The sequence below is a fragment of the Mesocricetus auratus genome, unplaced genomic scaffold, assembly GCF_017639785.1.
Source record: "Mesocricetus auratus isolate SY011 unplaced genomic scaffold, BCM_Maur_2.0 Super-Scaffold_100045, whole genome shotgun sequence".
Classification (NCBI taxonomy): Eukaryota; Metazoa; Chordata; class Mammalia; order Rodentia; family Cricetidae; genus Mesocricetus; species Mesocricetus auratus.
Window position 1 is genome coordinate 3,849,136 of NW_024429222.1, and position 25,507 is coordinate 3,874,642.

Below are 25,507 nucleotides of genomic sequence, written 5' to 3' on the forward strand. Positions count from 1 at the left end.
GTATTTCATCACCGTGTCTGTTTGCATGGCTGTGAACTATTCCACTGGCAAATAGGGCGCCCTTTACTTGGCTGTTGTCTGTGGGCGAGCATCAGGGTGCTGTCCAGGCAGGGGTACGGTTGGAGACACTCTTGCAAGGCAGTCCAGCCGGTCTCCTAGAGAGTGCCTTGGCGTCCCTCTGCAGTGGGCTTTGGTCCTTGCCACACAGTTTATGCTCATCATTCATTGGGAGGGAGGGGATAAGTGCATTTCTCAAGTGGTCAAACCAGTGAGGAAACCCCTTCTTCTCATTTCTTCTTTCTAACTTCCCTTTTATTTATCCTTTGTGTCTGTCTCATCGTGCATCTCGATCCCATTCAATTCCCGTCCCTGTGTAGCCTCCCTCTGCCCTTGCAGCCCCCAATAAAATTTGAAAAAAAAAAGGATGGAGAAAAATCTCCCCATGGAAGCTGTAGTGTGAGTCTCGCAGTAAACCCTTTTGTCCATGTAGCTTTACCCAGGAGTGTCCATCGCAAAGAGCCATTGGTCTGGTTCGAGGCCTCTGGTCTCTGCTACACTATCGATGCTGGGCTCTCACTGGAGTTCTTCTTGGTTATCTTGTTGCTGCCCTGTGTCGTATAGATCCTGAAGCTTTGGGTCTGCAGGACCAGTCCGTTCACATGCTCCAGCAGACCAAAAACGGGGTGGATATTGGCGGGGCCACCCCATAACCCTGGTTCTGGGCCTGGGTAGTTGCAGGGTTGGCCAGCCCACCAGGTCTCCCTTGTCCTCACCGCCAGGCGAGCTCTCCTGCATTGCCCTGGCTAGTTGCTCCCCTGCTCATCCCCTGCTCACCCCTTGCAGCACAGCAACAGCAAGGGGCGGGGCCAGTTCTCCTGCTTCCACACCCTCAGGGTTGGATCTCCTACACCTACATCTTCAGGGTCAGCTCAGCCCAGGCAAGGCATAGGCTCCTCTCTCTGGAGTTCTGTAGCTGACGAGGGGCAGGGCCAGCTTTCCCACCTGCCTCAGCCATTGGTAGGCAGGACACACACACACACACACACACACACACACACACACACTGCCTGTGCCACCATATGATAGGTGAGTAATGGGGACAGCTTTTCCATGCTTGCAATGTAGGTGCTAGTTCACCCACACCCCTGCCGATGGGATTGGCTCTGTTGTGCTGACCATGCAAAGCTCAGGACCTGCTTTCCCGGGTGCCGCTGCTGGTGGTGGACAGGGGCAGCTCTCCGGCCCTTCTGATCTCAGGGCCTGTTCTTCCGCCCGCTTCAGGTATTGAAGGGAGTGGGGGAGGAGAGGGCATCTCTCCCCACCCCCATCCCCACATGCCAGATGAGTAATAGGGACAGCTCTCCCATGCTCATAACTTCAGGACTCACTCACCCAGTCCTCTGCCAATAGGATTGGCTCTGCCGTGCTGCCCAGGGTGGTGGGCGAGGGCAACCCTCCTGCCCTCTGACCTCAGAGCCCTCTTTCCATTTCTAAGTGGGAGTGGCTAGTGTCCAGAGTGAGCCCTGGGAAGTCAGTTGTGCCTTCCTGGGAACACAAACTGTTTTCTTCCCCCAGCGCAGACAGCAACCCCAGTGAAGCCACTATCCCTGGGGCTGAGGGAGGGTACATCGGAGGAGAAGCTTGCGCCCAGCCCTTGGAATGGGCGTGAACAGACTCCTGGTTGTGTAGAATCAAGAAAGGTTCTCTGACATAGGATGGGAGCTTGGCTAAACAGGCATTAGGCCTCCAGGAAATTATCTGCCTTTCTGTACGAAGATGCAGGTTCCCCTTGCAGGAGGGGAAGGATGGGGAACCAAAAGAGTTCTGCAGTCCTAAATCACTAGTGGGATTCACCCGGGACACCCCAACAAAATCGGGGCATAGTGACAGAGGCAGCGCAGCAACCTTTTTTTTTCTAGCATTGTTTCCTCTGAAAGTGTTGCCAAATCCCGTTTTCCTGGAGAAATGCGGGTTTTTTTCCTTGGACTCTTTCAGCGCTGAGCACTGGGTGTTGCGCACCCTCTGCTGGTCATCTGGTGAATGGCCGGATGAAGCCCGTGATCTCCCTAAAGAGCCGTTTGAACTTAAGGCTAGGTTAGGATGGCAGTGTTATTGACACATATGAAATAGAGAGCTAGATTAATCAGTATAACATGACAGAGCTACAGCTCTCATATTTATGAAGTGGAAGAGTATTAGAGCGGCCTTTCTGAGGAGAAATGAAATAGGATTATTAAAGCAAGTGCTGATGCTTCACAAAGACAACTTTGGTCAATGTAAACATAATATAAAAGACTATCTAATTCTAGAGAAGTGTTTAGAAACTCAGAAACGGCACGGTGAGAGAGTACACCAGTGCCGGAAGATGTATCCGACGTAAGCCCCTACCTAAAGAAAGTGCCATAGTAAGGGTGGCAAAGTATGGCAGATGTATCAGATTACAGTGAAGCATAAAATCCAGAGGGTGAGAATGTCACACACTATAGAGAAAGGCGAGTCCAGCACGACGGCGCTTTACAAAGCGGATCACAAAGGGCATGCTCGAGAGCTCCTTCTGCTCGAGCCTGCCCGGATGGATGCCCATGCTAGTGCGGTTGTGTGTGAGGATCCCCTCTGGGTCCCTCGGGAAGGGACAGGTGTATGCTTCCCACAAATCCTACATGGGAAGATCTCACAAGAAGCCTGCATGAAAGTCATCTGGGGTTGCCAAGAAAAGATTGTGCGATCTTGGAGAGTTTGCTGCCATCTTGACACTGAGCGGAGAAAAAAACCAAGGCAAAGGAAGCAGAACAGAGCACACGTGCTCATGCGTGTGTGTGTATGTGTGTGTTTGTGTGTGTGCGTGCATGAGTGTGTGCCTGTGTGTGTGCATGTGTGTATGAGTGTGTGTCTGTGTGAATGCATGCATGCATGTGTGTGCATGCACGAGTGTGTGCCTGTGTGTCTGTGTGTGTGAGTGTGCATGGGTTGTGTGTGCATGTGTGTATGAGTGTGTGTCTGTGTGATTGCATGCATGTGTGTGCATGTGTGAGTGTGTGCCTGTGTGTGTGAGTGTGCATGGGTTGTGTGTGAGTATGTGTGTGCCTGTGTGAATGCATGCATGTGTGTGCATGTGTGAGTGTGTGCCTGTGTGAATGCATGCATGTGTGTGCATGTGTGAGTGTGTGCCTGTGTGTGTATGGCTTGTGGGGGGCTGACATTTGATCCAGTTTGGCTGGCCGGAATCTATGGCTGGGATTGTCAGACAGTAGGTTCTTTCCGTGTCAGGTTAACTTGTGGTTTTGTGTCTGTAACCGAAGGGATCCACGTGCACCAAACACAAGCCCCTCAGCACATTTGCTTTCATCGAGCTGGTCATTAGCAATGGCTTCCTGTCAGCTGGCGCCTGATACCTGGGTTCTGGCCTGAGCACTGGTGCTCTCCTTTCCCTTGCTCGGGCTCCACGCTGTCTCCTCTGCACCCTGGGAGAAGCAAGGCTTCCTCTGAGAAGTCTTCTCCAGCCACGAGGGGCATCATACTGTCGGAGTTTCTGTTTGCTCTGAGTGTCTGTCCTTTCAGCTCTCAGACTCCGGGACATACAAATGCCTTAACTTTCCCTGTTCTGAGGAGACATGAACATAGGTACATGGCAGGCAAGAGGGCCTGTGTGGGTCTCATAGAGTCTGGTCTCTGTCGGGAAGGGCTGCTTGCAGCAGCATGGCTAGCTGCACCAAGACCTCCCTCAGAGGACACACTGCAGCGTCAGGCTTTGGCCAGCCCAGGCCACTTCCTCCATGAGTGGGTGCCGTTATCTGGAATCAGCTTGAAGTTGGCCACTAAAGCTTGAATACCAGCTCCTAATGGGACACGGAGGGCCAAGGACATGCAATCAAAGTCGGAGCAGACACAAGCTTCTAGACACAGACCTGTGCTCACGAATGAATAGTGGTTAATGAAGTCTATGACTTGCTTGGGCCAGACAGGTGACTTGGGTTAATGTGGGCCAGACCCAGATGGCTCAGGATAGCAGTGGCAGGAGGGGACCACACGGTGGACGCTCCTATCCAACGAGCAGTGCCTGCCAGTCCCCAGAGTCCGTCAACTCAGATGGGACTTACCAGCGGAGGCCTGCAACCTGCCTCAGTGCAAGGCCCGTTGGTCATAATGAGGGCAGCGAGGGAGTCTGACTTTCCATTTGGAGATATAGTTATATAGGAAGTTTCTTTTGCAGATAAATTTGCATAAGTAAATCAGACCGCTAAAAGAAAAACAGCATATAGAAAATGACAAAACCTGCAGTGAACTGGGCGGTGGTGGCGCACGCCTTTAATCCCAGCACTCGGGACGCAGAGGCAGGTGGATCTCTGTGAGTTCAAGGCCAGCCTGGTCTACAAGAGCTAGTTCCAGGACAGGCTCCAAAGCTACATAGGGAAACCCTATATGAAAACAAAACCTGCAATGGCATTGCAGGCCCAAGTAGGAAGATTGCGTGTGACAGTGTGTCAGTGTAGCCCAGCGCTTGTCCAGCGAATCTCACAGGGATGGGCCTGCTGGACAAGCTGGGTAAGTGGGGGAACTGGCCCTAGCAGCTCCAAAGCAGAGAGTCACAGAAGCTAAGAGTTAGAGAGCACAACTGAGCATCCCCCGCACCAGTCATGGAGCCCGGAGCCCGGAGCCCGGAGCCCGGAGCCCGCAGCCCGCAGCCCGGAGCCCGGAGCCTGGAGTCCAGAAGCCAGGCATCTATCTTGACCTGCACCTCCCAAGTCCAGCTAGATGACCACCAAGGGCATCTAGAATTTGAAACCAGGATTCCTCCATCTGCCTTGCCTGTTGGAGCATGTCACCCACCACGCTATAATGGGCCATCCAGACACTATGCAATGTCCCCAAGTGTTTTCCACATCTGTAAATAGATGGGTGGCATGTCCTTGAAAAACTCTTCTGGGTGAGGGACTCAGGGCAACCTCCCTCCACCCTCCAGCATGAGACCCTGTGATGAAGGTGAGGACTTGGGGACAAACAGCCTAAGCTTCACTTCCTGTTCTATGGGAGTCACGTGGCCCTGGGAAAGTCACTTTAACACCTCAGGGTGTCTGTCCCCAGCTGTAAGTGAAAAGAGAGTGTGGCCTGGGCAGGGTGGGCCTTGCAGCACCGAGAGAGAAGCCTGGCACATAGCATCCATGGACACAGGGTGTGATGAGGTTGCCCATGTCTACCTGGATGGCTCACATGGGAGCCTAGTCCCCAGGCTTTAGTGCTAAACACCCAGAGCAAGTCTGTAGGCATGGCTGTGAGCTTTCATGCTGCTGCTGTGTTTATTTCACTGAGAAATACCTGAGAGAAACAGATTAAAGAAAGGGAAATTGGTGTTGGCTCTGGGTCTCAGAGGCCAGAGTTCGTGTGTCTTTGTGGGTGAGGATGGACGTCCCATTGGACCCTGTGTCCATGGATGTTGTGTGGCAGGCCTCTCTCCTGGTAAAGACGCCATGATGGAGAGGGTGTGGGGGAGCAAAGCGCACCCCTAATACGCGGCTGTGCCCCTCGGACACTAAGGGCGGGCACTCTGTGCCACTCCTTGGGAGCTGGTTTGAGAAAGGGAGGTCCAGGCCCAGCTGCCACGATTCCTAACGTCCTTTGGAACAAGGACCAAGTAAGGCTTGGTGATGGGAGGAGCTCTGGGAAGCAGGGCAATGGAGTGCTGCCTGGAGTCACAGCGGGAGTGGGCTACCCCTCGTGGGATCACGCTGAGCGACGTGGAAGCTCCCTGGAGGAGTCACCCGGAATCCAAGAAACAAGAAGGTCTGTCTGACTCCAGGTGCCAGGAAGGTGGCCTCAGACTGCCATCATGGCTGAACACAGTGTGCAGACAGCAGACACTGCAATGGCCATGAAGGCTTGTAGAAGGCACGGGCAGGTGCTGTAGATGACGGCCTTCCAAGCGTAAGGCCATTATCACAGCCGTCAGTGCGGCTCTGACTGCTAGCAACAGCCCCTCTAGAGCCGCCTGTGGACCTTCCCTCATGGAAGAGGGTACGAAGGGTGGTCAGACACAACTGAGGTCCAGCCACTCCTCCACACGCCTCCCTCCTAGCTGTGTGTAATTCTGCCCAAGGTTGCACGTGGTCTTGTGGTCCCAGAAGGTGCCAGAGCTTATAGACTGTGGGAGGTTAAGTGGAGGGGGATTCCGTCTATGCAGCCGTGGGGAAGTCATCACCTATGCTGGAGCAAGACTTTTCTGTGGTGCCACTGCTTTGGACTCTCTCTCTCTGTCTCTCTCTGTCTCTGTGTGTGTGTGTGTGTGTGTGTGTGTTTCTCTATCTCTGTCTCTCTCTGTTTCTCTGTCTCTGTCTCTCTCTCTCTCACATACACATACACACACAAAAAGTAACCCTCACTTGTGCTCTGTAAGTAAGTTCAATAAATGTGTGTTTCACCAAAATGAGTTTTGGTGGCATCAAACTTGGTTCTTTCACCGAAGCGCCATATGCTGTGACAGATGTTTATTCAAATTTGTCCAAATGAAAAGTTCACGAAACTGGAGGGCATCACAGGGCACCGTTAGGAAGAGGTGAGCAGGGGTCCTGCAGCTGCTTTTGCTTTCTCAGGCAAACAGGACGCGTCCTTCTTCAGGGGTACTGAGGAGAACTCCCCTACACAATGCCATAGCTATTGTAGAATGCACACTGACTATTCCTCCACATCCATGCATCCAATACTTTTACTCATGCTCCCCTCCCCCACATGACCCATCCATGGTTTTGAGATGCTCATTTTAGTGCTGAGCCCTCTCTTTGAATAAGAATCCTTTTATCGCCTTCACAGTACCAGAGAGCATTTGAGCCCAGACTCCCTCCCTGCTTGAGCTATTTTGGACCAAACTGTGGTGAGGCAGCCCTGAGGTGTGGTGAGTGCTAGTTTGCAGTTCAGATTCCCAGAGGTTCTCCCCCTCAGTCTCGTCGTTATTGTCCTCAGTTGCAGGGTGGAGTGTGCATGAGTCTTGGCCCATTTTCCGTTCAGTAGCCAGATACCATGGACGGCAGGATTCATAAAGAACAGAGGCCTGCTCAGCGCCTGGTTCTGGAGGTCCAAAGTCAAGGGACTGTTTCTGAAAAGGGACTTCTACATGGTGCAATTGACGAGGTCACCAGGGCAATTGCTGGGGCCTGTCCTCATGCCCAGTACCCATTTCTTCCAAAAGGTGCCATCTCCAGATACCATACTTAGATATAATAAGTTTCCACCCCGTTCTTTATTTAGACAGGCACCCCAGGCTGACCTAGAACTCAATAATTAACAGCCCAGGCCAAAAAGAAATTTATTGCCTATCCCAGGCAGCCCTGAAACACACAGCCCTCCAGTCCCGGCCTCGGCCTCCTGAGGGCTGGGGATCACAGGTGTGCGCCCACACTTCAGTTCCTGCCCTCTTAATATTTCCCAATTAGAGTTCAAAGTGAGGGCATTCAAATCATGGCAGAAGTTTTGGCTCAGTGCTGAGCCTTACAGTGCGAATCCAGTTCTTTGGTTACTCAGCCTTTTTTTCCTAGAATTTCCTATTTAGCTCTCTGTATAGCACTGCTTTGTTTGTTGTATTCTATTGAGTACCTTTAAGACGTGAAATAGCTTACAAAGTACAGACATAGCTTTTGTTTTGTCACTGAGTGCTTTAATTTCCTGCAAGACCGGCTTTTCAAGAACACCAGCATTTCCCCACTTGCAGTGTCTTCCTGGAAGAGCTGCTGGAGGGAAGGAAGCCTTTCTGTCTGCTTCCTTCTGAAGACCTTCATGGGACCATTACGGTAGTTGCCACAAGAGGTCATTGTTGAACATCATGGTTTGGGTGCAGTTTTGTGAATGCCTACCTTGAAAGACCTAACTCTCCTATACCAGATACCAGCCCAGGTCCAACGGTGCCCTGGTCTCTTGGTTCACTCACTCTAAATTCAGCAGCTGGTTAAGTCTCCAAGCCAGGCTGTACCGTAAGCTCGGATCGTTAGTCCAGATCCCCCTTCCCAATGCGGTCCGAGGTTGTCTTCTCCTGACAGTAGGTTTCATCAAGAGCACCCCAAGCTATCAGAGTATTCCACTGAGTCTCACAGGGGGAGCTGTTGAGGATTCCTTTACTTTCCCAAAGTCCATCCCATATCTCATTCCACTTCCTTCCCTCTGTGTGTACAAGACCCGAAGAAGCTAAGGCACAGCTGCCTTATGAGTGAAAAGCCACCCCAGGGCACCGTGGCTGAGCATCCCTACTGGCAACTTCATTTACAAAAGTCACCAGTGCCACAGGGCCTTTGGCTTGTGTGGCTTTCTGATCCAATTTTTTCCCTCCTTCCTTCCTTCCTTCCTTCCTTCCTTCCTTCCTTCCTTCCTTCCTTCCTTCCTTTCCTTCCTTCCCTCCTTCCTTTGCTTTTTGAGACCCACTTTTTCTTTAAGCCTAGGTTGCTCTTAAACTTGTGATTCTCCTGCCTCAGCATCCCTACTTGAACTACCACACCTGAGTCCCCAACATCCTGTTGCCCTTCAAAGAATCACACAATTGCCACGGGGGGGGGGGTAGGCTTCCCCTGAGAACTGAGTGGGTGACACCAAAGGAAGGAACTAGGACTCTGGGCTAATGGGTGGAAACTCCTGCAACCGATGCTGGGTAAATAGGAGCAATGGGGAGATCTGGGACAGAAGGAGGGAGCAGTTTCGAGGAAGTGCATTGCACATTTGTGCATGATGAGCCTGCAAATCTCTCCCCTGGCTGCTTACAAAAACAGGTACTTCTTTTTCTTTTATTTTAGTATTAGGGGTTGAATCAAAGGCATCTCATATGCTTGGCAAGCATTCTGCCATTGAGCTACATTCTCAGAACTCTTTATTTTGAGACAGTCTCACCAAATTGCCCAGGCTGGCCTTGAACTCTTTGTGGTAGGCAAGTCCTCCCTATTCCGAGATGGCAAGGTTCATAGACTACCTGCAAAGTTTTGACAGCTAAGCTTGTGGGCTCAGAGTTCAGAGAACCTTACACCCAAGGGGCACAAGATGGCTCTTCCAGGGGTCGCAGGAGACCCTCTGCTTAGCAGAAATAATAAAGAGGTCTTCGTCCAAAGCTGCCCAGCAAAACCCACCCGCGATTGCCCCAAGCAGCCGGCCAGCGATGGTGACCCAGGTCTCTGTCCAGCCTGTTTGCCAGGGCACCTGCCAGGCCCGCTCAGGACAGATACTCTCGCACCGTGAGCTCCTTCAGGGTGAAGCCCCTGTGCGTGGGCCTCCGGAGCTGGCTGTCATCCAGCCTGCCCTGCAGGGACGCGAAGTCCTTGCCCAGCGCATAGGCCAAGCGCACCATGGCGTCCAGCAGCGGCGCGTAGTAGCGGTGGCTCTCGCGGGCCCGCAGGCGTTGCAGCGCGCGCTCGCCCACCGCGAAAGCCTCGGCTGGCCGCTCCAGGTCACGCAGGCACACGAGCATGGCGCAGAGCACCGGCACCGTGGCACTCGGGCAGTGCGCCGTCAGCTTCTCCTGCAGCGGCAGCACGCCGCCCAGCACGTCGAGCGCGCGTGCGTACTGGCCAGCGCGCAGGCAGCTGAAGGCCTCGCGCAGCTCGGGCCGCGTCAGGAAGTCGATGAACTCGCGCGAGCGGCGCACGGCGCGCACGGCGTACAGCAGCCGCAGGTAGTCGCGCAGCTCCAGGCGGCGCTCGCAGATGGTCTCGGCCGACAGGTTCCCCGTGAGGCGCTTCCGCGGGAAGGCCACGTCCTCCAGCTCCGGCCCGAAGCGCTTCAGGAGGGCCTTCTGCAGCCTTTCGAAGTCCGAGTAGCGCCGTTCCACCACCGCCTTGTCGCTGTCGAAGCTCCCGGTCTGGATGACCACGACCTGATACATCTGCAGGCAGAGGGAGAGGACAACCCCGAATGCACGCTGTGCGTGTGTAGATCAGAGACAACTCGTGGGAATTGGTTCTCACCCTCCGCCATGTGGGTTCTGGGTATCGAACTGAGGTGGTCCGGCTGGGCAGCAAGTGCTTTTACTGGCTGAGCCATCTGGTGGACCCATTTTCGTGCATGCGTATAGCATCCTTTGAGGATTGTCACACTCCCCCCCCGCATACTCTGTGCCTCCCCTGCTGTAGTGGCCAAAGTTGGCCCTAGAATAACAGTGCTTAGAAGCATCTTGGAAGAAAAAGAGCACGGGGACTCGCTGGTGAAGCTGGGGTCTCTCTGGGCTTTTTATCTTTAAAGAGGGTGGGGGGCTCCGTTCTGAATTGGGAAGCATTGGGAGTGCACGTGGTACACCTGGGCATTTGTTTCAGGTATAACACATTTAGGCACATTAGTCTTAGGTTGCTAATTTAGTCTCTTTGAGCTTCAGCTTCGCTAACTCGAGGATGGGATTAGTTCCTGTTTTCTACATGGGGATTAAATAAGTGAGTGAACTCACTGATCTGAGGGAGGGAGCTGTGCCCAGCATGCCCTGGCGGCTACTGTACTGGACCCAGAGAGGATGAATGGCGAGGTGCCCTGGTCCCGGTGAGGCTAGAATGACTGGGGTTGGCGTGACTCTTCTATCTTCCTAGAACAGGCTGATGTCCCAGTCTCACAGAGATGGCAGCTCCCAGCAGAGCCAAGACTAGCCACTAGAATTTCGTATGAGTTCAGCTTTCTTTTGTGTTTACTTTTGTAATTTTTTTCTTAATGTCACAGGAAACGGATCTTTCACTGAAATGTAGTGTTTTTTTTTTTAAAGCAATTCAAATTAAAACGAAGCAAGCAGTTTGGATGATATCACAGAATCCGTGAATTTGGGTTGCAGATAACTGGCACCTGGTACCCTGGGGTCAGACACATGACTCACACATCTCTGGTCTCCAGGGGACCCTGCATGTGGCACCATGAAACCTTCATTTCTCGGAAGACCGGGAGTCAGTGCCTCATGTCCTGAGTGGCAAGCTGAGGTCTCCCAAGACATTCCCAGGAGCATGTAAGAGGTGACTGACAGAGCCTCCATCACATCTAAGCGCTGCTTACCACAAACTTGGAGACTCTCCTCTCCTCAATTCGGGCTGAGGCGATCTCAAAGAGCAGCTTGACGTGTCTCCAGCCGCTCTTCTCCCTCTGCCAGTGTTCCTGTAGCTCCCTCGTGGTCATGCTGGAGTTGGAGCTGGGGCTATCCTGGGCTTCTGGAAGGACAGTGTCTTTAAGGATTCTGGGGTGATGACTGGGTCTGCTTGGGATGGGCGATCAGAGTTCTGGAAGAGCATACTCTTCCTCCACCCTCCCTCCTGGAATCTACCTAGTGTGTTGACCTCAGCTAATCCAGCGCTTGACTGCTGCTTGTCACGAAGCTCGGTGTGGGATGTTGCGCCACCCACTCCCAGCCTGCCGATGGACCATTTTGTAACCTGGCAAACAGGGACCCATCCATGTGCTTCTGTACTCCCTACAGCGTTGACTCCAGGGAGCCACGGAGCCCGTCAGTGCGCATCGTGTGGTGGAGGAGGAAGCCCTGAGGAGGTCATGTTTCAGCTTCAGCTCTTACTATACTAACACTGTCCGGTGTACCTGCCACTCTGCTTTGGATTCAGCTCCCCTGTTCCCTTGCCTGGAAACCAACAGTGTTTTACATTTTGTTGTTGATGTTGTTTTGTTTTGAGAAAGGGTTTCTCTGTGTAGCTCTGACTGTCCTGGAACCCTGTAGATCAGGCTGGCCTCGAACTCACAGAGATCCGTCTGCCTCAACCCCTGCCTCCCACATGCTGGGATTAAAGGCGTGCACTACCACCACCCAGCTTTTTACGGTGCTTCTTAAGCCTCACATGAGCCCCACACCCATCTGAGAATCTGTGTAGTTTCCTCCAACACTATTGCGTAAATACTTGTGCATTTATTGGAAGAGGCACAGGCTTGGGAAATCCGTATCTTGTGCTACGTGACTTGCATGTGGCGCCCGCCCCCACCCCTTGATACTGGAGTAAGTGCCTCCCCTTCAGTTCCCGTAGCCTTCTTGTGGTGCTTCTAACACGTTTTCACTAATGTCTCTCTGCTGAGCTTGAAGGCCAGGAGAGTGAGCAGTTTTACTTTCCATGCCTGGCCCATGTCAGGCTTCTGCAGATCCACCTTGAACAGGTGTAAAGAGAGATTCGTCCAGGAGATGGCACTATTGCAGGTATTGCCGGTGCCAGGCTAGGACCCACTGGCAGCAGCCGCTGTGTTCTGGAGCATGCGCTATTGGATTCTTAAGGGAAGCCCCTTGACTCAGGGCCCTGAGGCCTCTCTAGGACACAGCAACGTGCTCGGGTGTGTCTCTTCAGCGTTTGCAAGAAGGCATGGTGGACAATCTCTGGCTTCTTTGTCCCCTTGGATGCACACTTAGTTATGTTCTTTCCGTCTTCCCATGGACCCCCATCCAGACTCAGTCCCAGTCACCTACTCCAGTCATGTGACAACCCCCACCCCCAATCATACAAGGTGCTGCTCTCGTTCCCAGTCCTTGCTCTGCCTCTGAGGATCGTCTCTCATGTAAAGAGCCTGCACCAAATTCTTGTCTTGCGGATGCTTGGGGTGACCCCAGTCAGCTGCCCAGCCACCTTAGTGTAGCCACTGAAGAGCTTCATTTGTCTTTGAATTACCTTCTACCCCTCTCCCTGAACCCCAAGCCCAAGTTTACCTAAGTGTTCTTCTGGTCCTGGACATGGGAGGTCTGGGCCTGAGGGCAGTACTTCTTGCCTGGTCCTTGGTGTGCATTGGCTTATGGGTCCTGTCCAGCCAGGGCTCCCAGGATGATCCAGACTTGCCATGCTCCAAGGCTGCTAGAGGTGCAAGAGAGAATAGTGACGGCCAGCTCATGTTGGGGCTCCTGCAGGATCTTAGGGTGCCTGGGATTCTGGTTGTAATCTATGTTGGCAGGCATGGAGGAATGGCAGAAGATCACCTTGCTTGGTCCTCTGCTGCCCAGCCAGACCAAACCTAGCCCTCCCCTCTGATGGACAGAGTTAGCGTTGTGATCCATGAAGTATATACAGTTGCTCTGGATTTCACATGGAATGGAGTATAATGACAGCAATAACTTTGGGGATTGCCTTGGAGGAAGATGCTGGCTAGTTCAGATGTCTCACCACCCAGTTTTAAATTACAGTGCAGCCCCCACACATCTATCTTCCTAAGCAAATATTTACTATGCCTTGTTCATCTCATCTGGTTCTTCATACTTTGTTTTTTCTGTGTAGCCCTGGCTGTCCTGGAACTCACTCTGTAGAGCAGGCTGGCTTGGAACTCACAGATCCATCTACTACTGCCCCCTGAGTGCTGGGATTAAAGGTGTGCACCACCACTGCCTGGCTCACCATTCCTTTGTAATAGAATACCCACAAAACTTTGCCATTCGTGCCAAATAACAGATAAGGAAACAGGTCTAGGCCAAGGTCTTGTGGTTGGTGGGCGTTGGAAGGAGCAAGGTGGAGCTGCCTCCAAGACTGTGGATTTGTCTTTACACGTTCTCAGTCTGATGACCGTCCTTTGCAGGGGCTACCTATATTCTCACTTTATGGTGAGGCACTAAGACTCAGGCTGCCTGGCAGCAAGGGCTGAGGTGTGGACTGGAACATGAGCTCAAGTTGACTGACGGCAGGATCTTTGCTCTTACAGAAGTGGACAGGAGGCAAACAGCAGGCCAGCAGGCTTCTAGTGTCCAGTCTGTGCACATAGGGAATGGATGACTTGGTAGCTGTCAGGCCACCTAGCTTCCCTATATCCCAGCGTCTTATAAAATGGGTTCAATATCAGAACCCACCTTCACAGGCTGGTGTGAGGATTAAGCTAGGCCTACCCCATAGAGTTTGAACTCAGGGACCTTCACACACCAGGGACTACACAGTCCTTTTGCTACTAGGATCTGATGCGTTAGGTGTCTGAGAATTAGTAATGAAACAACTCTAGAAGTGTATGCTTTTTACAGATGGCTGCAAATTAGAAGAGAAATAAAAACATCATCTCGGATGAACAAATGGCCGGGCACCTTCTAGGCACATGCGTTAGGGTTTCTTTTCATCACTGATAACACCTGTGAGACAGTTGACAAGGGTTTGCTCAGTTTCAGGTTTCAGCTCATCACAGTAGAGAGGGCCCAGGTGATCAGGATCAGGAAGCAGATGGGGAGGAAGAGAGAGGAAGGGAGAGGGGGAGAGACTATGTTTACATTAACAGGCTTTCCTCACTTTCTTCTTGCTTTTTTTTTTTTTTTTTTTTTTTGGTTTTACGAGACAGGGTTTCTCTGTATTGTTTTGGAGGCTGTCGGTCCAGCCTGGCCTCGAACTCACAGAGATCTGCCTGCCTCTGCCTCCCGAGTGCTGGGATTAAAGGCGTGTGCCACCACCGCCCAGCTTTCTTCTTGCTTTTTAAAGTGTATGCGTGTGTGTACATGTGTATGCTTGTGTGTACGTGTGCTCATGGCTGCGCATGTCCCACAGCTAAGAAGCATATGCAGGTCCTATGACAGCTTGGGGGCATGGGTTATGGGGCTCAAACTCAGGTTATCAGGCTTAGTAGCAAACGCCCTCCCCTGCTAAGCCATCTCATTGAACCACACTTCGCTCTTTTCCTTCTAGCCTTTGGGATAGGGCTACCCACATTCAGGGTGGGTCTTCCCCTTTACTTAGTCATCTGTGGAAACACTGTGCAGACACACCCAGAGGTATACTTCTCTTGGCTCCCAGGGTATTGTAAATCCAGCTAAGTTGGCAAGATTAACCACCATAGTACAGGAACTCAAAGAGGGTGCAATGATATCATTATCTCCTCTCAGGACTTTGAGTTGGCCGTGGGGAGGCTAGTGGACCTTGAGCCTATGCCTCAAGGGACTGTTCTTGATATGGCAGCTGGAAGCAACCTTGAGCTGTTTCCTGGGTGGCTTCTAAGCACTGGTCCAATAAGTGCCTTCAGGAACCCTGCATCCAGCCTCACAGTTATATGTGGGCAAACAGAGGCACAGAACAGAAGACTGGTTGACCCAGCTCTGTAAATGCTTGGGTACTCAATAGATTATAACCCTTCCCAACCCCTCAGCTCTATGGAGGTGTCAGGAGACACGGCCTCCATCCCACTGACTATGGCCCCTGGGCAAGTTATTTCTTATCTTCTGTTTTCTACTTCCCTATTTCTCTGGGAAGGGTGGCTACAAGCCTTATCCCACTGTTAGTGATGGGATGGGCCCCTCAGGTTCTCAGCCTTCCGAACGCTGCGACCCTTAATGCAGTTCCTCATGTTTTTGGGACCCCAACCATAAAATTATTTCATTGCTACTTCAGAACTGTAATTTTGCTATTGTTATGAATTATAAAGTAAACATCTGATATGCAGAATATGGGACCCGCAGGTTGGGACCACTGTGCTAAGCGCTAACGCAGAATTTAGGTGGCAGGTGGTCCGTCCACGTGCTGTCGTTTCTAATGGAAGTCTTTGGAAACAGTGCCACACTATTTAGCCCAAGCTGCCTGGAACTCATAGTCTTCCTGCCTCTGCCTCCCGAGTGCTGGGATTACAGGTGTGTGTCACCACACCTGACTTACCCAGCGAGGATTCGGTGTTTTCTGTGGGCACACGGTACTCTTCCTCTGTCGTTTTGTCTGTGAAGTTAATGGTGACATGTGGCACTGGCCTCAGTGGTCCAGGCCTTTCCAAATCCCCTTTCTTGATTTGGGCATCTGGTGCCAGGACAGAAGTAGGGAACGCCTTCCTCAGGGCCTTGGAGGCCCTCAGAAATGTGACCCCCCCCCGCCCCAGATCCTGTGCATGGCAACTGCTCTCCCATCTTCTGGGTCCCCTGTGCCCCGCTTCTGGGACTCCTGCCCTCTCCTCCTGGCTACACGGGGCCACTTGCAGAGCCTAGGACACCTTTCTTGGGGGTTGCAGAGGGGATGAGCGTCCAGTAGAATGTAATAAAAGCCCTTGCTCTTCCCAGGAAGACAGAAGAATCGAGAGGCAACCATCCAAAGAGAAGAAGGAAGGAAATGCGAGAGTGGCATTGGAGTTTTATTCTAAGCCCCTTCTTTCTTGGGCAGGTTTCGCGGGTCTCACTGGAGTGTCATCTGAAGCATCCCCGCTTGCCCTGCCAGGGAAGGGTGAGCACCATGAGACCCCTGGTGCTTCCTCATGAGGCCCCATTGCAGGAAGTGCCCTCGAATGTGGGTGTGCATCAAAATCCCCGTTGGGATGGGGAGAGGAAGTGCTGGGACTCAAGAAAAAAAATCAGGCTGGTAGGCTGTCTACCTCACAACACTCCAACAGCCTTGGGGGTAGGCTGGCTCCGGGTTCTGTACGCTGCTGTTTCACTCTTTGAGAAATGCAAGTCTAGACCTGTTCCCAGGAACAGGCATGGTGCCTGGCATTTCAAAAGGAACAAGGACTAGAAGGTGAAGGGGGTGTGCCCATTTTGCCCCCAGTCTCTAAGGACAGCCCTACAGATAGAGGCTCTCACCAACCTTGGTTCCTCCCGCTCTGTCCCTCCCCCGTCTGTTCCCAGAGGGGCTCTCAAGGAAGCCACTGAGTCTCCGTGGACAGACGTCAGCTGAGCTTGGGGTCAAACACTGACCTGGGATCTTCAGGCTTTGTGGGTCCAGGGGTCCAGGAGAGTCACATGCCCCACTCCGATCTCTGTTGTAAGGTCCAACAAGACAGTTGAGCGTCTGCTGCTCTGCTGAGTCCCCGGCTTGAAAACAGGAAATAGGCTGAGCGGTCTGCTTCAGAGGCCCCAGCTTATTGGCTGCTGAAAGATGTACATGGAATCCCACAGGCAAATGTTTGCAGTACATGGGGCAGGCCATGTGGTACCAGGCCACCCACAGGGGTGCAGTTTGACCTCACTTCCTCGCAGCCTTCAGCAGCTCGCTGCATATTAGACACCTGAACAATCGCTGGCATTTGGAGAGTAGATCCCACAGTCCTTTATTTCAGTCCCTTCCTGGGGCAATGACAGGAAACCACAGACTGAAAAAATTCCATACAAACATTTATTTAGCTCATGGTTCTGGGTCTGGGACATCTAAGAGCACAGTGGCAGTGTCTGGTGAGGGCTCTCCTGCCACATGGGACATGGCACGTCAGAAGGTGGACAGGCAAGAGGGAGCCCACCTTATATACCCCAGCTTCACAGTTATGACATGAATCCCTTTATGAAGACTACCCTCATGAAGCTAGCCCTCAGAAGGCCCCACCTCCCAAGCCCATGCTGTTGGTATCACAGTCTAACACAAGGATTTGGGGACACATACTTTTAGTAATTATCGTCCTAGCTACGAGCTAGGTATAATGGGGACTTTCATGTTCTATTGACAGACAGGGGAGCTGATGTTTGCAACACTGATTGGTGCCTGACACAGAAGGCTATGGGGTTGGAGCTAAGCTATGTCTGTGATTAATAACAGAAAGTTACAGAGGAGACAGACCATAGCACAGGGATGTCCCTTATGGAAACCAGTGTGTGTGTCCTTAGGGGCAAGAGGCTAGAGAAATACAAAAATTAGAACCTTTTTGTCCAGCCCCCAAAGGCCCCTCATTGTCATGAGAGTAGCCCTACTCTTCTCTCCTGGGCACAGGTAGCTGTGATCCATCTGTCTCCCCTTCTTCATAAACTTGACACCGAGGAATAGATCCCTGACACTCGAGTTTCATTTTACTCACTTTCAATTTTTATATGCATTGATCCATGCACACTCCTTTAGTTCTTTGGTGTGTATGCATGCCTGTGTACATGTGTGTGTGTGTGTTGCTGAGTTTTATATTTTCCTGTTGTTCTGCTGTTACCTTATTTGAACATGTCACTACTTTCACATTCTGGAGCTGTGATGTCCATTTCCACTGTTTCTGGAGTGCCACCATAGTTGCCGCACTGGTTCAATTCTTAGGCGTTTAGCCACATGTGACTGTCCGAGTGGACTCTGCTGGGTCTTTAAGGAAGAGAGTTTCCAACTGCACTGGACTGGGCCCGGCCACTGCCTGGAGTGGCCATCTTGCCCGTTCCCAGCTGTTGATGAGTCTTTGACATGGTCAGTACTTCTCGTAGCCATACAGTGGGGCAGTGGTGTCACCTCATAGCTTACATTGTATCTCCCGAAGACTAATTATGCTGGACATCTTTTCCTGCACATGTCTCCCGCCTGTCTCTTCTGTTTGAGTCCATTGCTTGTCTTTTATTGAATTACTTTAATGGCTGTAGAGAGACCATGCATGCTCCTTTGGGTGCATGTGCTTCTTAATATCCTCTCCCTCCCGAGGCTCCCACTTGCACTTAATGGACCCTGTGATAAATAGACAGCGTCGACCGACCGTGATCCACTGGATCAATCTTGCCTTTCACAGTTACAGAGGTTTCTCCCTTATTTGCATCTGCTTCAACCCCACAAGTCCTCAGGAAGCTTAAGATGAGTCAAGGTGTGATGAACATCAGAGGGTGTCATGCTGAGTGTGAGGCTGGCGATTGATGCCATGCTAAGATCTCCTTTGATGTCATGCTAAGATCTCCATAGTTTGCCTTTCTCTCGGGGCCCTGTGCTCTTTACCTATTGGCCTTGTTTATGGGAGTGGGACCAGTGCTGTCTCTCTGCCTGTCATCGCTGTCATTCCAAGAGCACCCACATCCGTAACAATTGCTTTCTGGCATGGGCTTTCGAGAACTGCTGTGTATGCCGTGCCTCTGGCCCGCTAGTCCTGGTGCCAGGGGCCGTATCTCACCTGCCGCGGCCTCACGTTGCCTGACAGAAGGCCCAGTGTGGCAAGGAGGCGGGAGGTTGCAGAGAGGCTGTGCTACTCTGCCCCTCCTCTTCCCATCATGCAGCTGTCTTGCCCAATCTCTGCCCAGGCTTGAAATCTTTGGAGACACCACCCTCTCTACAGTGAGTAGAGAGAGCAGGCTCTACACCCTATGAGCTCATCACAGCAGTTAGCAGCCATGGGGAAATAGTGTGGCAGTCGCTGCTTCCTCTTTTGGGGCTGGGGCCCATTTTTTGGAAACCACCTGACACGGAGGTTGTGTTGGAAGAACACAACTGGGTCAGTGTGACCAGAAGACTTCGTCGCCTGCTGGGTGTTGGCTGTTCCCTGAAGCCCAGAGCCTGATAGGAGGAGGGGAGAGAAAGACCAGGGAAATGTCTTGTCCACTTGGACTGCTGTAACAGAATACCCTATGCTATGAGGTTTAACCAACAAATGTTTGTGTCCTGCGGTCCTGGGGCCAGGGAAGTTCGAGATCCAGGTGATAGCAGATTCAGGGTTTGGTGAGAGCCTGTTTCCTGGCTTGTGGATGGCAACCTTTTTGCTGTGACCATCCATAGTCAGCAGAAAGCTAGAGAGTTCCCAGGGATCTCCTTTATAAGGGACATAGTTCCATAAGGTCTTCACCTCATGGTGTGGTGACCTCACGGCCATCACATTAGGCGTTAGGATTATAATGCCAAAGTCTGAGACGTATTTGGTCTATAACAGAGAAGATCATGGTGGACCGGGACCAAACATCAGGCATCCCTTGTGTCAACACCAAGACCAGAAGAGGGGGAGATTCTGGCATCTTAGAGCCAGGTGCCCTCTCTGGAATCCAAAGTCAGAGGGTGTTTCTCCTGCTCCGACCCTTGAGCGCTGTCCCACCACATCCTGAACCGACGCAGACTCCATCCTCTGTCTTCCCCTCCCAACTTCACTGCTGTGTTCCCAGCATTCCTTGCTGCCCCTAGCAGAGCCATGCTGGAACGTGGTGGTGTGAAGACTTGCCTGCTCAGGAGTTTCCTTTCTGGAAATACCCTCTTTTAGGTTCTTTCCATGTGGACTTCTCCTTCCCTTGGCTTGCAGCTTCTGTCTCCTACAGCAGCCTGCTCTTGACCTCATGGCGTACCTTTTTACTTATCGTGGCAAACGGCACACTGGTCCCCAGCACTCAGCACAGTGCCCACCTGTGGTGGGGGCTCCGTGGGTCACTGCTGTGTGACAGAGCACATGTGAAAGCAAATGAACAGTGAGGGAATGTAAAAGGAACTGGACTGTGACCCCAGCTCAGGCCCTGACTTCAGTGTGCACCTGGACTAGCTTCCCCTCCCTTCTCAACCGCAAGGAGAGTAAGCCCGCCCTTTTCTATGTGCAAGCACTCTGCATTGAGCAATAACTCAGCACCAGGAATTACTGCTTACTCAATAACCAGCGCCTCAAAAATAGAAAATGAATAAGTAAATAAACTGCTGCTCACCACCACTCCAGATATCAGGCGCGCTTGAGACTACAATACTGAAACTCTTTTTTTTTTTTTTTGAAATGTTAAAAGGAATTGATGATCCCTAGGGAGGATCTCTCCAGGTTTGCAAAGAAACCTAAGCTGTCAAGGTGTTTTGCAAGTGACCCCAAACCTGTAATGTCACTCATACCGTTTTGCAAAGATCTCAAAGGTTATTAGTTCTGCAGGACTTGAAATTGGAGCCACGGGCCAAGTGTGCTGCTGGCTGATTTTGTGAGGCAGAGTGGGCAGGACAAGAGAGCTGCCCTCATTTCTGCACCACAGGCTCACAGCGCCTGTGACTGTGCTGAGCGTCCTAGCCTCCCCTCAACCTCAGCGCAGTGAGGCTTCTTTCTGATCTGTGTCAGGAGCTGCCCAGAGGTGGAGACAATGGGGCTTTTCTCATCAGGCCTGATGAAGATGTGACGGGTGCTTGGGGGTGGGAGGGGTGGTCCCAGATCTGGGTGCTCTGCTGTTTTCTCAGGCCACGAGGGCGGACAGAGGACCACCACCATGTGCGCGTTTCCTTCCCTTGGCTTGCGGCTTCCCTTCTGCCTTCTTGTTTACAGCAGCCTGCTCTTGACCTCACGCCATCTACCACCTCTTCAAGGCAGAGGCTGAGGATCCATTTTTCCCTTCCTTCCTTCCTTCCTTCCTTCCTTCCTTCCTTCCTTCCTTCCTTCCTCTCTTCCTCCCTCCCTGCCTCCCTCCCTCTCTTCCTTGTTTCCTTCCTTCTTTCTGTCTTTGAGACAGGGTCTCACTATGTACTCTTGGTTGTCCTGGAACTCACTCTGTACAGCAGACTGACCTTGAACTCGGATATCTGCCTGCCTCTGCCTCCCAAGTGCTGGAATTAAAAGTGTGTACTACCATGCCTGGCAAGGAACTGATTTTTTTCAAACACTCTGTTGGGTGGTGGAATATTTATTTTATAAAATAAGATTTGTAAACACAGCTGATTCCGGGAGCATTAAGGGACAATGGGAAAACGTGGGTGGGAGAGCTGGCTTTTATTTCTTAGTTGTTTGATGCTCTTAGGCCATCCCTGTTGCTATAACCATCTGGCTTATTAACGACAGAAGTGTATTTCTTACGGTTCTGGAGGCTGGACTGCTCAACATCAGGACCCCTGTAGAATGCTGGTGGCTGTGCTCCATGGCTATCTTGCCATCACGCAATCCCCAGGTCTCCTTCATAGGATCACTAATCCATTCCCAAGTCTCTGACCTCAAGACAGAACCACCACCACCACAATCTCCCAAGCCCTCAGGATTTCACTGTGTAAAACTGGGGAGAATTCAGACCAGGTCACAGCCTCTCAGCAAAACCTTCCCAGTTCACTGATGAGCTCAGGGATGGCCTAGGACAGGAACTGGGGTGCCGACAGGATGCTGACTCTCATTCTGAGGTGGGAATGGAGTGAGGACAGAGGCCATCCAGGATATCCAGACATACTGGGCCCTCCAGGCTTGAGGCCGCTCAGTGGCAGGTGCCTGGCTAAACTTGTCCACCTTTCAGTAAGTCACTCAACAACAAGCTGGGGTCATGCCTGTGACAAAGCAGAGGCCAGAAATGAACCCTGGGTGCTTTGGTCCTCACAGCTTAGAGCACAAGGAGAGTCCCATGGGGACTGTGGAATGTGGCCACCAAAGGACAGGTAAGACCCCGGTTAAAGGAGCAGAGAAGGGTGGGGACTCGACCAGCAGCTCTGTTCTGGGTAGCTGGCCCACCAGAGGAAGACAGTAGCTTCTGGGGACCTCTGTTTCTTTACCTTAAGAGTGCAAGTCAGTGGGCTTGTTTAACTCACAGAAACAGCTGACCTGAACAAGGGAGCTCTTGGACCCCAGACTGATGGCTGTGTGGAAAGCATGGGACTTATCCAGACCACCTGAATGTAGGTGTCAGTGAGGAGGCCTAGGTAATCTATGGGGTCTTGGGTAGTAGATCAGCATTTATCCCTGGTATACAAATGGACTTTGGGTGCCAGTCCTACAATGAGAGATGCTCTCTCAGCCTGAACTCTTGGGGGGGGGGCTAGGCCCTGCCCTGAATGAAATGACAGACTCTGAATATCCCCCATGGAGGGCTTCACCCTCCCTGGGGAATGGAGTGGGAATTGGGTGGGGGTTGGGGGGCTGGTGGGGGTGTGTAGGAGGAGGGGAGGGAGAAGGAGCTGGGATTGATATGTTTATAATGTAAATAAAAATCTAAAAAAAAGAAGAAGATGTTTTAAGGTCTAAAAAGATATTTTTGGGATAGTAATACAATTTATAGTAAGTGGTTTAGGTATAAAACTTTACTTACCAAGATAGGGTAGATAATGGAGTAATTTCTCCAAATTTGCCAAATACAAATGGACTAGGCATTGTGAATGTAATTCTTATTTGATAATTGTTCATATGGTATATAATTTTACTGTATTAGAGACATAGATTAATAATTAAGAAAGAGGTAGCCAATAAGAAGCCTGAGCCATTGGTCAAATTAAAAAAGAAAGAAAGAAAGAGTGCAAGTCAGAGCAACAGACCTCGAAGGACCCCTCTCCAGTGATCATCTGGCTGCTATGGTTCCACCCTAGTAGGTGATACTGCCCACGTTTAGGGCAGGTCTTCCCACTCAATTCACCAAGCTTCTCTGGAAACGCCCTCATAGACAACCAGAAACATGCATTGTCCGTCTTCTGGATGATCTCAGTTGAGTTGAGTAGACTGCCAACATTAACCATCACAGGGGACAAAGAATGTGGTTCTGAGGACACCGAGCGTGTCAGCGTGACTCTGAGTGTGATAAGCACCCTCGATTTGACTTTGTGAAAGAGATTTACTAGGGCTGCTCCATGAAGGAAATGCTGCTGGAAATACGGAGAACGGTCAGCAGCGCCTGCTTAACCTGGGTGAGTGAGGGAGATCTGAACTCAGGCAGCCATGGTGGCTCTCACTGTGTGATCCTATTTGGGGGGAGATGGGGACAGACACCTCCTCACTCAGATAGAGACTCGACGACAGAGCAAAGTAGTGATACCACCAAAGTTCAGTTTGATGAACCAACAAATTTATGGGGTTACTTACAGGAGTATGGGTGAGGGGCTACTAGCAGCAGCAGAAATGCCTCAAAGCCAGCTGCATCACCAAAGCCCACTCCAGCATGGGTGACAGCTCGTGAAAGCCAGTGCAGAGGTGGAAGACAAAGGATGATCAGGTCTTCAAATTCATCCTCAGCTTCGGCCACCACAAAACGAGGTAAGAACAGCTGGGGCGTATGTGAGGGTTCAGTGGGTAGAGGCGTGCTGCCAAGCCTGGGCAACCTGAGTTTGATCCTCAGATCACATAGCGAAATGAGAAAACTCCTGCAAGATGTCCTGTGATTCCCCACTCATGTGCCAAGCATATGCTCACACATAATACCCACAGACAATAAATAAGTAAATAAATGTAAAAATTTTAAATATAAACCCAAAACATCCAGTCCCCCTGCTAAGAAGTTCGCTACTGGGACACATGCTGCGGGCGCTTTCACTGTGTGGACAGGCTAATGCACCTTCTTCCTGTGCTTCACTTTTTTCATGAAGAAGTTAGGGGCAAGAATAGTATTCTGTGGGTGGGGGCATGATGAACTGTGGGCAGAGGCCAGCACACACTGTCAGCTTCAAAAGCAAGTCACAGGAATGACTATCTGTGGCGCCTATTAGATACCATGCTGGCCTCCAGGCTCACTCAGTACCTGAGGTTCTCCTCACCCCGCCCCCTACTCTAAACTTCTCCAGCTCATGGGGCTTCCCTCCCCCACCTTCTCATTCCCATGTAGCCCTGCTGTTTCGGCCATGCACCCTCTTGGCTCGTTCCCGTTTGTCTTCCTCTCTTTGTCCCTTCTCTCTTAGCTGTCTCTTCCTCTTCCTCTCTTGCTCCCCCCTATTCGCCCCACCCACCCAATGACCCAGTCTTGTCTGCTGGCCAGGTTCAAGCTACTGCTTTCTCTCCCTGCTGTGGACCCCTCCAGATGCCTGCCCACCCAACCATACCTTCGAGTGATCAGTCCTCACTTTATACACAAAACTGTGTCAATTATTTTTTTATGAGGCTTCACATTCAAGTGTTTTAAAAATTAACATTAAGAGGGGCTGGAGGCCGGGTGTTGCATCGGTTCCTGTTGACAGGGAGGGCTTTCCTGTCTCTTGTTCCCGGGACTCCATAGTTTCCTCCTGATTGGAAAGTGGCCCAGAAAGTGGGTCACACAAGGGTAGGACACACTGCATCGCAGGCAGGCTTCTTCCAAGATACCTGTCTCACCACCTGTCCCCAGAGAGATATCAGGAGGGGTGTGGCCGCCCTTCCGAATCCGCCGGAGTGGGCGGGGTCTCTGGCTAAGTGGGTGGGACGCCAGGCGGGGCGAGATCACGGAGGGAGTCCTAGTGCCTCCCCGAGGAGTCACCACCAGGCGGGCGGAGGAACCCCGCGCTGCGCTGGCGCTGCGGCTGCCGGTGAGTGCTTGCCTGCTGCTTCTGTGGTCTGCGGGTGCTGGGGTAATGGGTGGGTGTGTGAAAGAGGTTTTTCTGGGGGCAGACTGAGGGCTCCGGGCGACTGCGCTCGGTGTGGTGGAGACCACGAGCGCCTAATGTCCCACCCCTGTGATGGTGTTAGCTGGCTCTGGAGCTGGTCTGACTGTGCTTCCTTCCAGAAGGGACTCTGTTTCCCCCTGGAAGCATCGGCAGATAGGCTGTGGAAGGAAAAGGGGCGGCTCGAGGGGAGCCGTGGTCACTGGAGATGAAGAGGTTTAGGACACGGGAAGCCCATCGAAGCCCCCGGGCTTCCTTTGAAGTCTAAGGGGAGGCTGAGATTTGGGGGTGGCTGAGACAGTAGAGGGGAAACTCGCAGGTGAGGTCCTTACCCAGAAGGAGGAAATCCTGCTTTGGGTCACAGTAGGAGCCATTCCTGGCCCACTTGCCCCCTCTCTGTGGGCCTCAGTTTCTCTGTCTTTAGTTTTCAGAGACACTCTCTAACCTCAGCTGCTGCTCCCCGATGCTTGCCGGCATCTCCTGCTGTCCTTACTCATTTGTGAGTGTGGGAGCTGGGGCCAGACTCTGCTCCTGCCTGGAGAAACCCACGACCACCTGCCCAAGGCCGGGCTTGATCTCTCTTAGGCTTCTCAAGCCATCCGTGCCTCTGTGTCTGGGCAAGCTAGCTCCCAAGCCTCTGGGGAGGTCTGTAGCTGGCTGAAGCTCTCGGGCTGTTTTTCATTCAGATCCTGCAGGGTCCTGGGGGGGGGCAGGGGTGTTGACTTTCCTGTGGAGTATGATCTCCCCCC

At 51.9% G+C, this 25,507-nt stretch overlaps 2 protein-coding genes and 1 long non-coding RNA gene across 9 annotated transcripts in view; 2 read left to right on the top strand and 1 right to left on the bottom strand.

Annotated features, from left to right (window-relative positions):
• Positions 1-7,620: 7,620 nt before the first annotated feature.
• On the bottom strand, positions 7,621-16,700 carry Snx20 (sorting nexin 20). 6 transcript variants are annotated; one of them, XM_040735323.1, is made up of 5 exons: positions 16,544-16,697; positions 15,522-15,578; positions 12,626-12,764; positions 10,987-11,138; positions 7,621-9,844 (listed from the first exon to the last, which is right to left on the bottom strand). In XM_040735323.1, the coding sequence occupies exons 3-5, from the start codon at positions 12,753-12,755 to the stop codon at positions 9,176-9,178; spliced, it is 951 nt and encodes a 316-aa protein (XP_040591257.1). In that variant the 5' UTR covers positions 12,756-12,764; positions 15,522-15,578; positions 16,544-16,697; the 3' UTR covers positions 7,621-9,175. The 6 variants fall into 6 exon arrangements, with proteins under 6 accessions (XP_040591257.1, XP_040591255.1, XP_040591254.1 ...); XM_040735321.1 differs by having other exon boundaries at positions 12,626-12,767; XM_040735320.1 differs by lacking the exon at positions 15,522-15,578 and having other exon boundaries at positions 12,626-12,767; positions 16,544-16,700.
• Positions 9,802-11,583, top strand: LOC121135930. Its single transcript, XR_005873047.1, has 2 exons — positions 9,802-9,936; positions 10,706-11,583. It is a non-coding gene; the product is annotated as an uncharacterized LOC121135930 (long non-coding RNA).
• A 7,728-nt stretch (positions 16,701-24,428) lies between the features above and the next one.
• Nod2 (nucleotide binding oligomerization domain containing 2) overlaps positions 24,429-25,507 on the top strand; it is a 39,000-nt gene continuing 37,921 nt past the window's right edge. Inside the window, exon 1 of one of the 2 annotated variants that reach the window (XM_040735309.1) lies at positions 24,429-24,683. The gene's annotated coding sequence lies outside the window, so the exon portion shown is untranslated. The remainder of the gene's footprint in view (positions 24,684-25,507) is intronic. The other variant, XM_040735308.1, reaches the window with a different exon arrangement.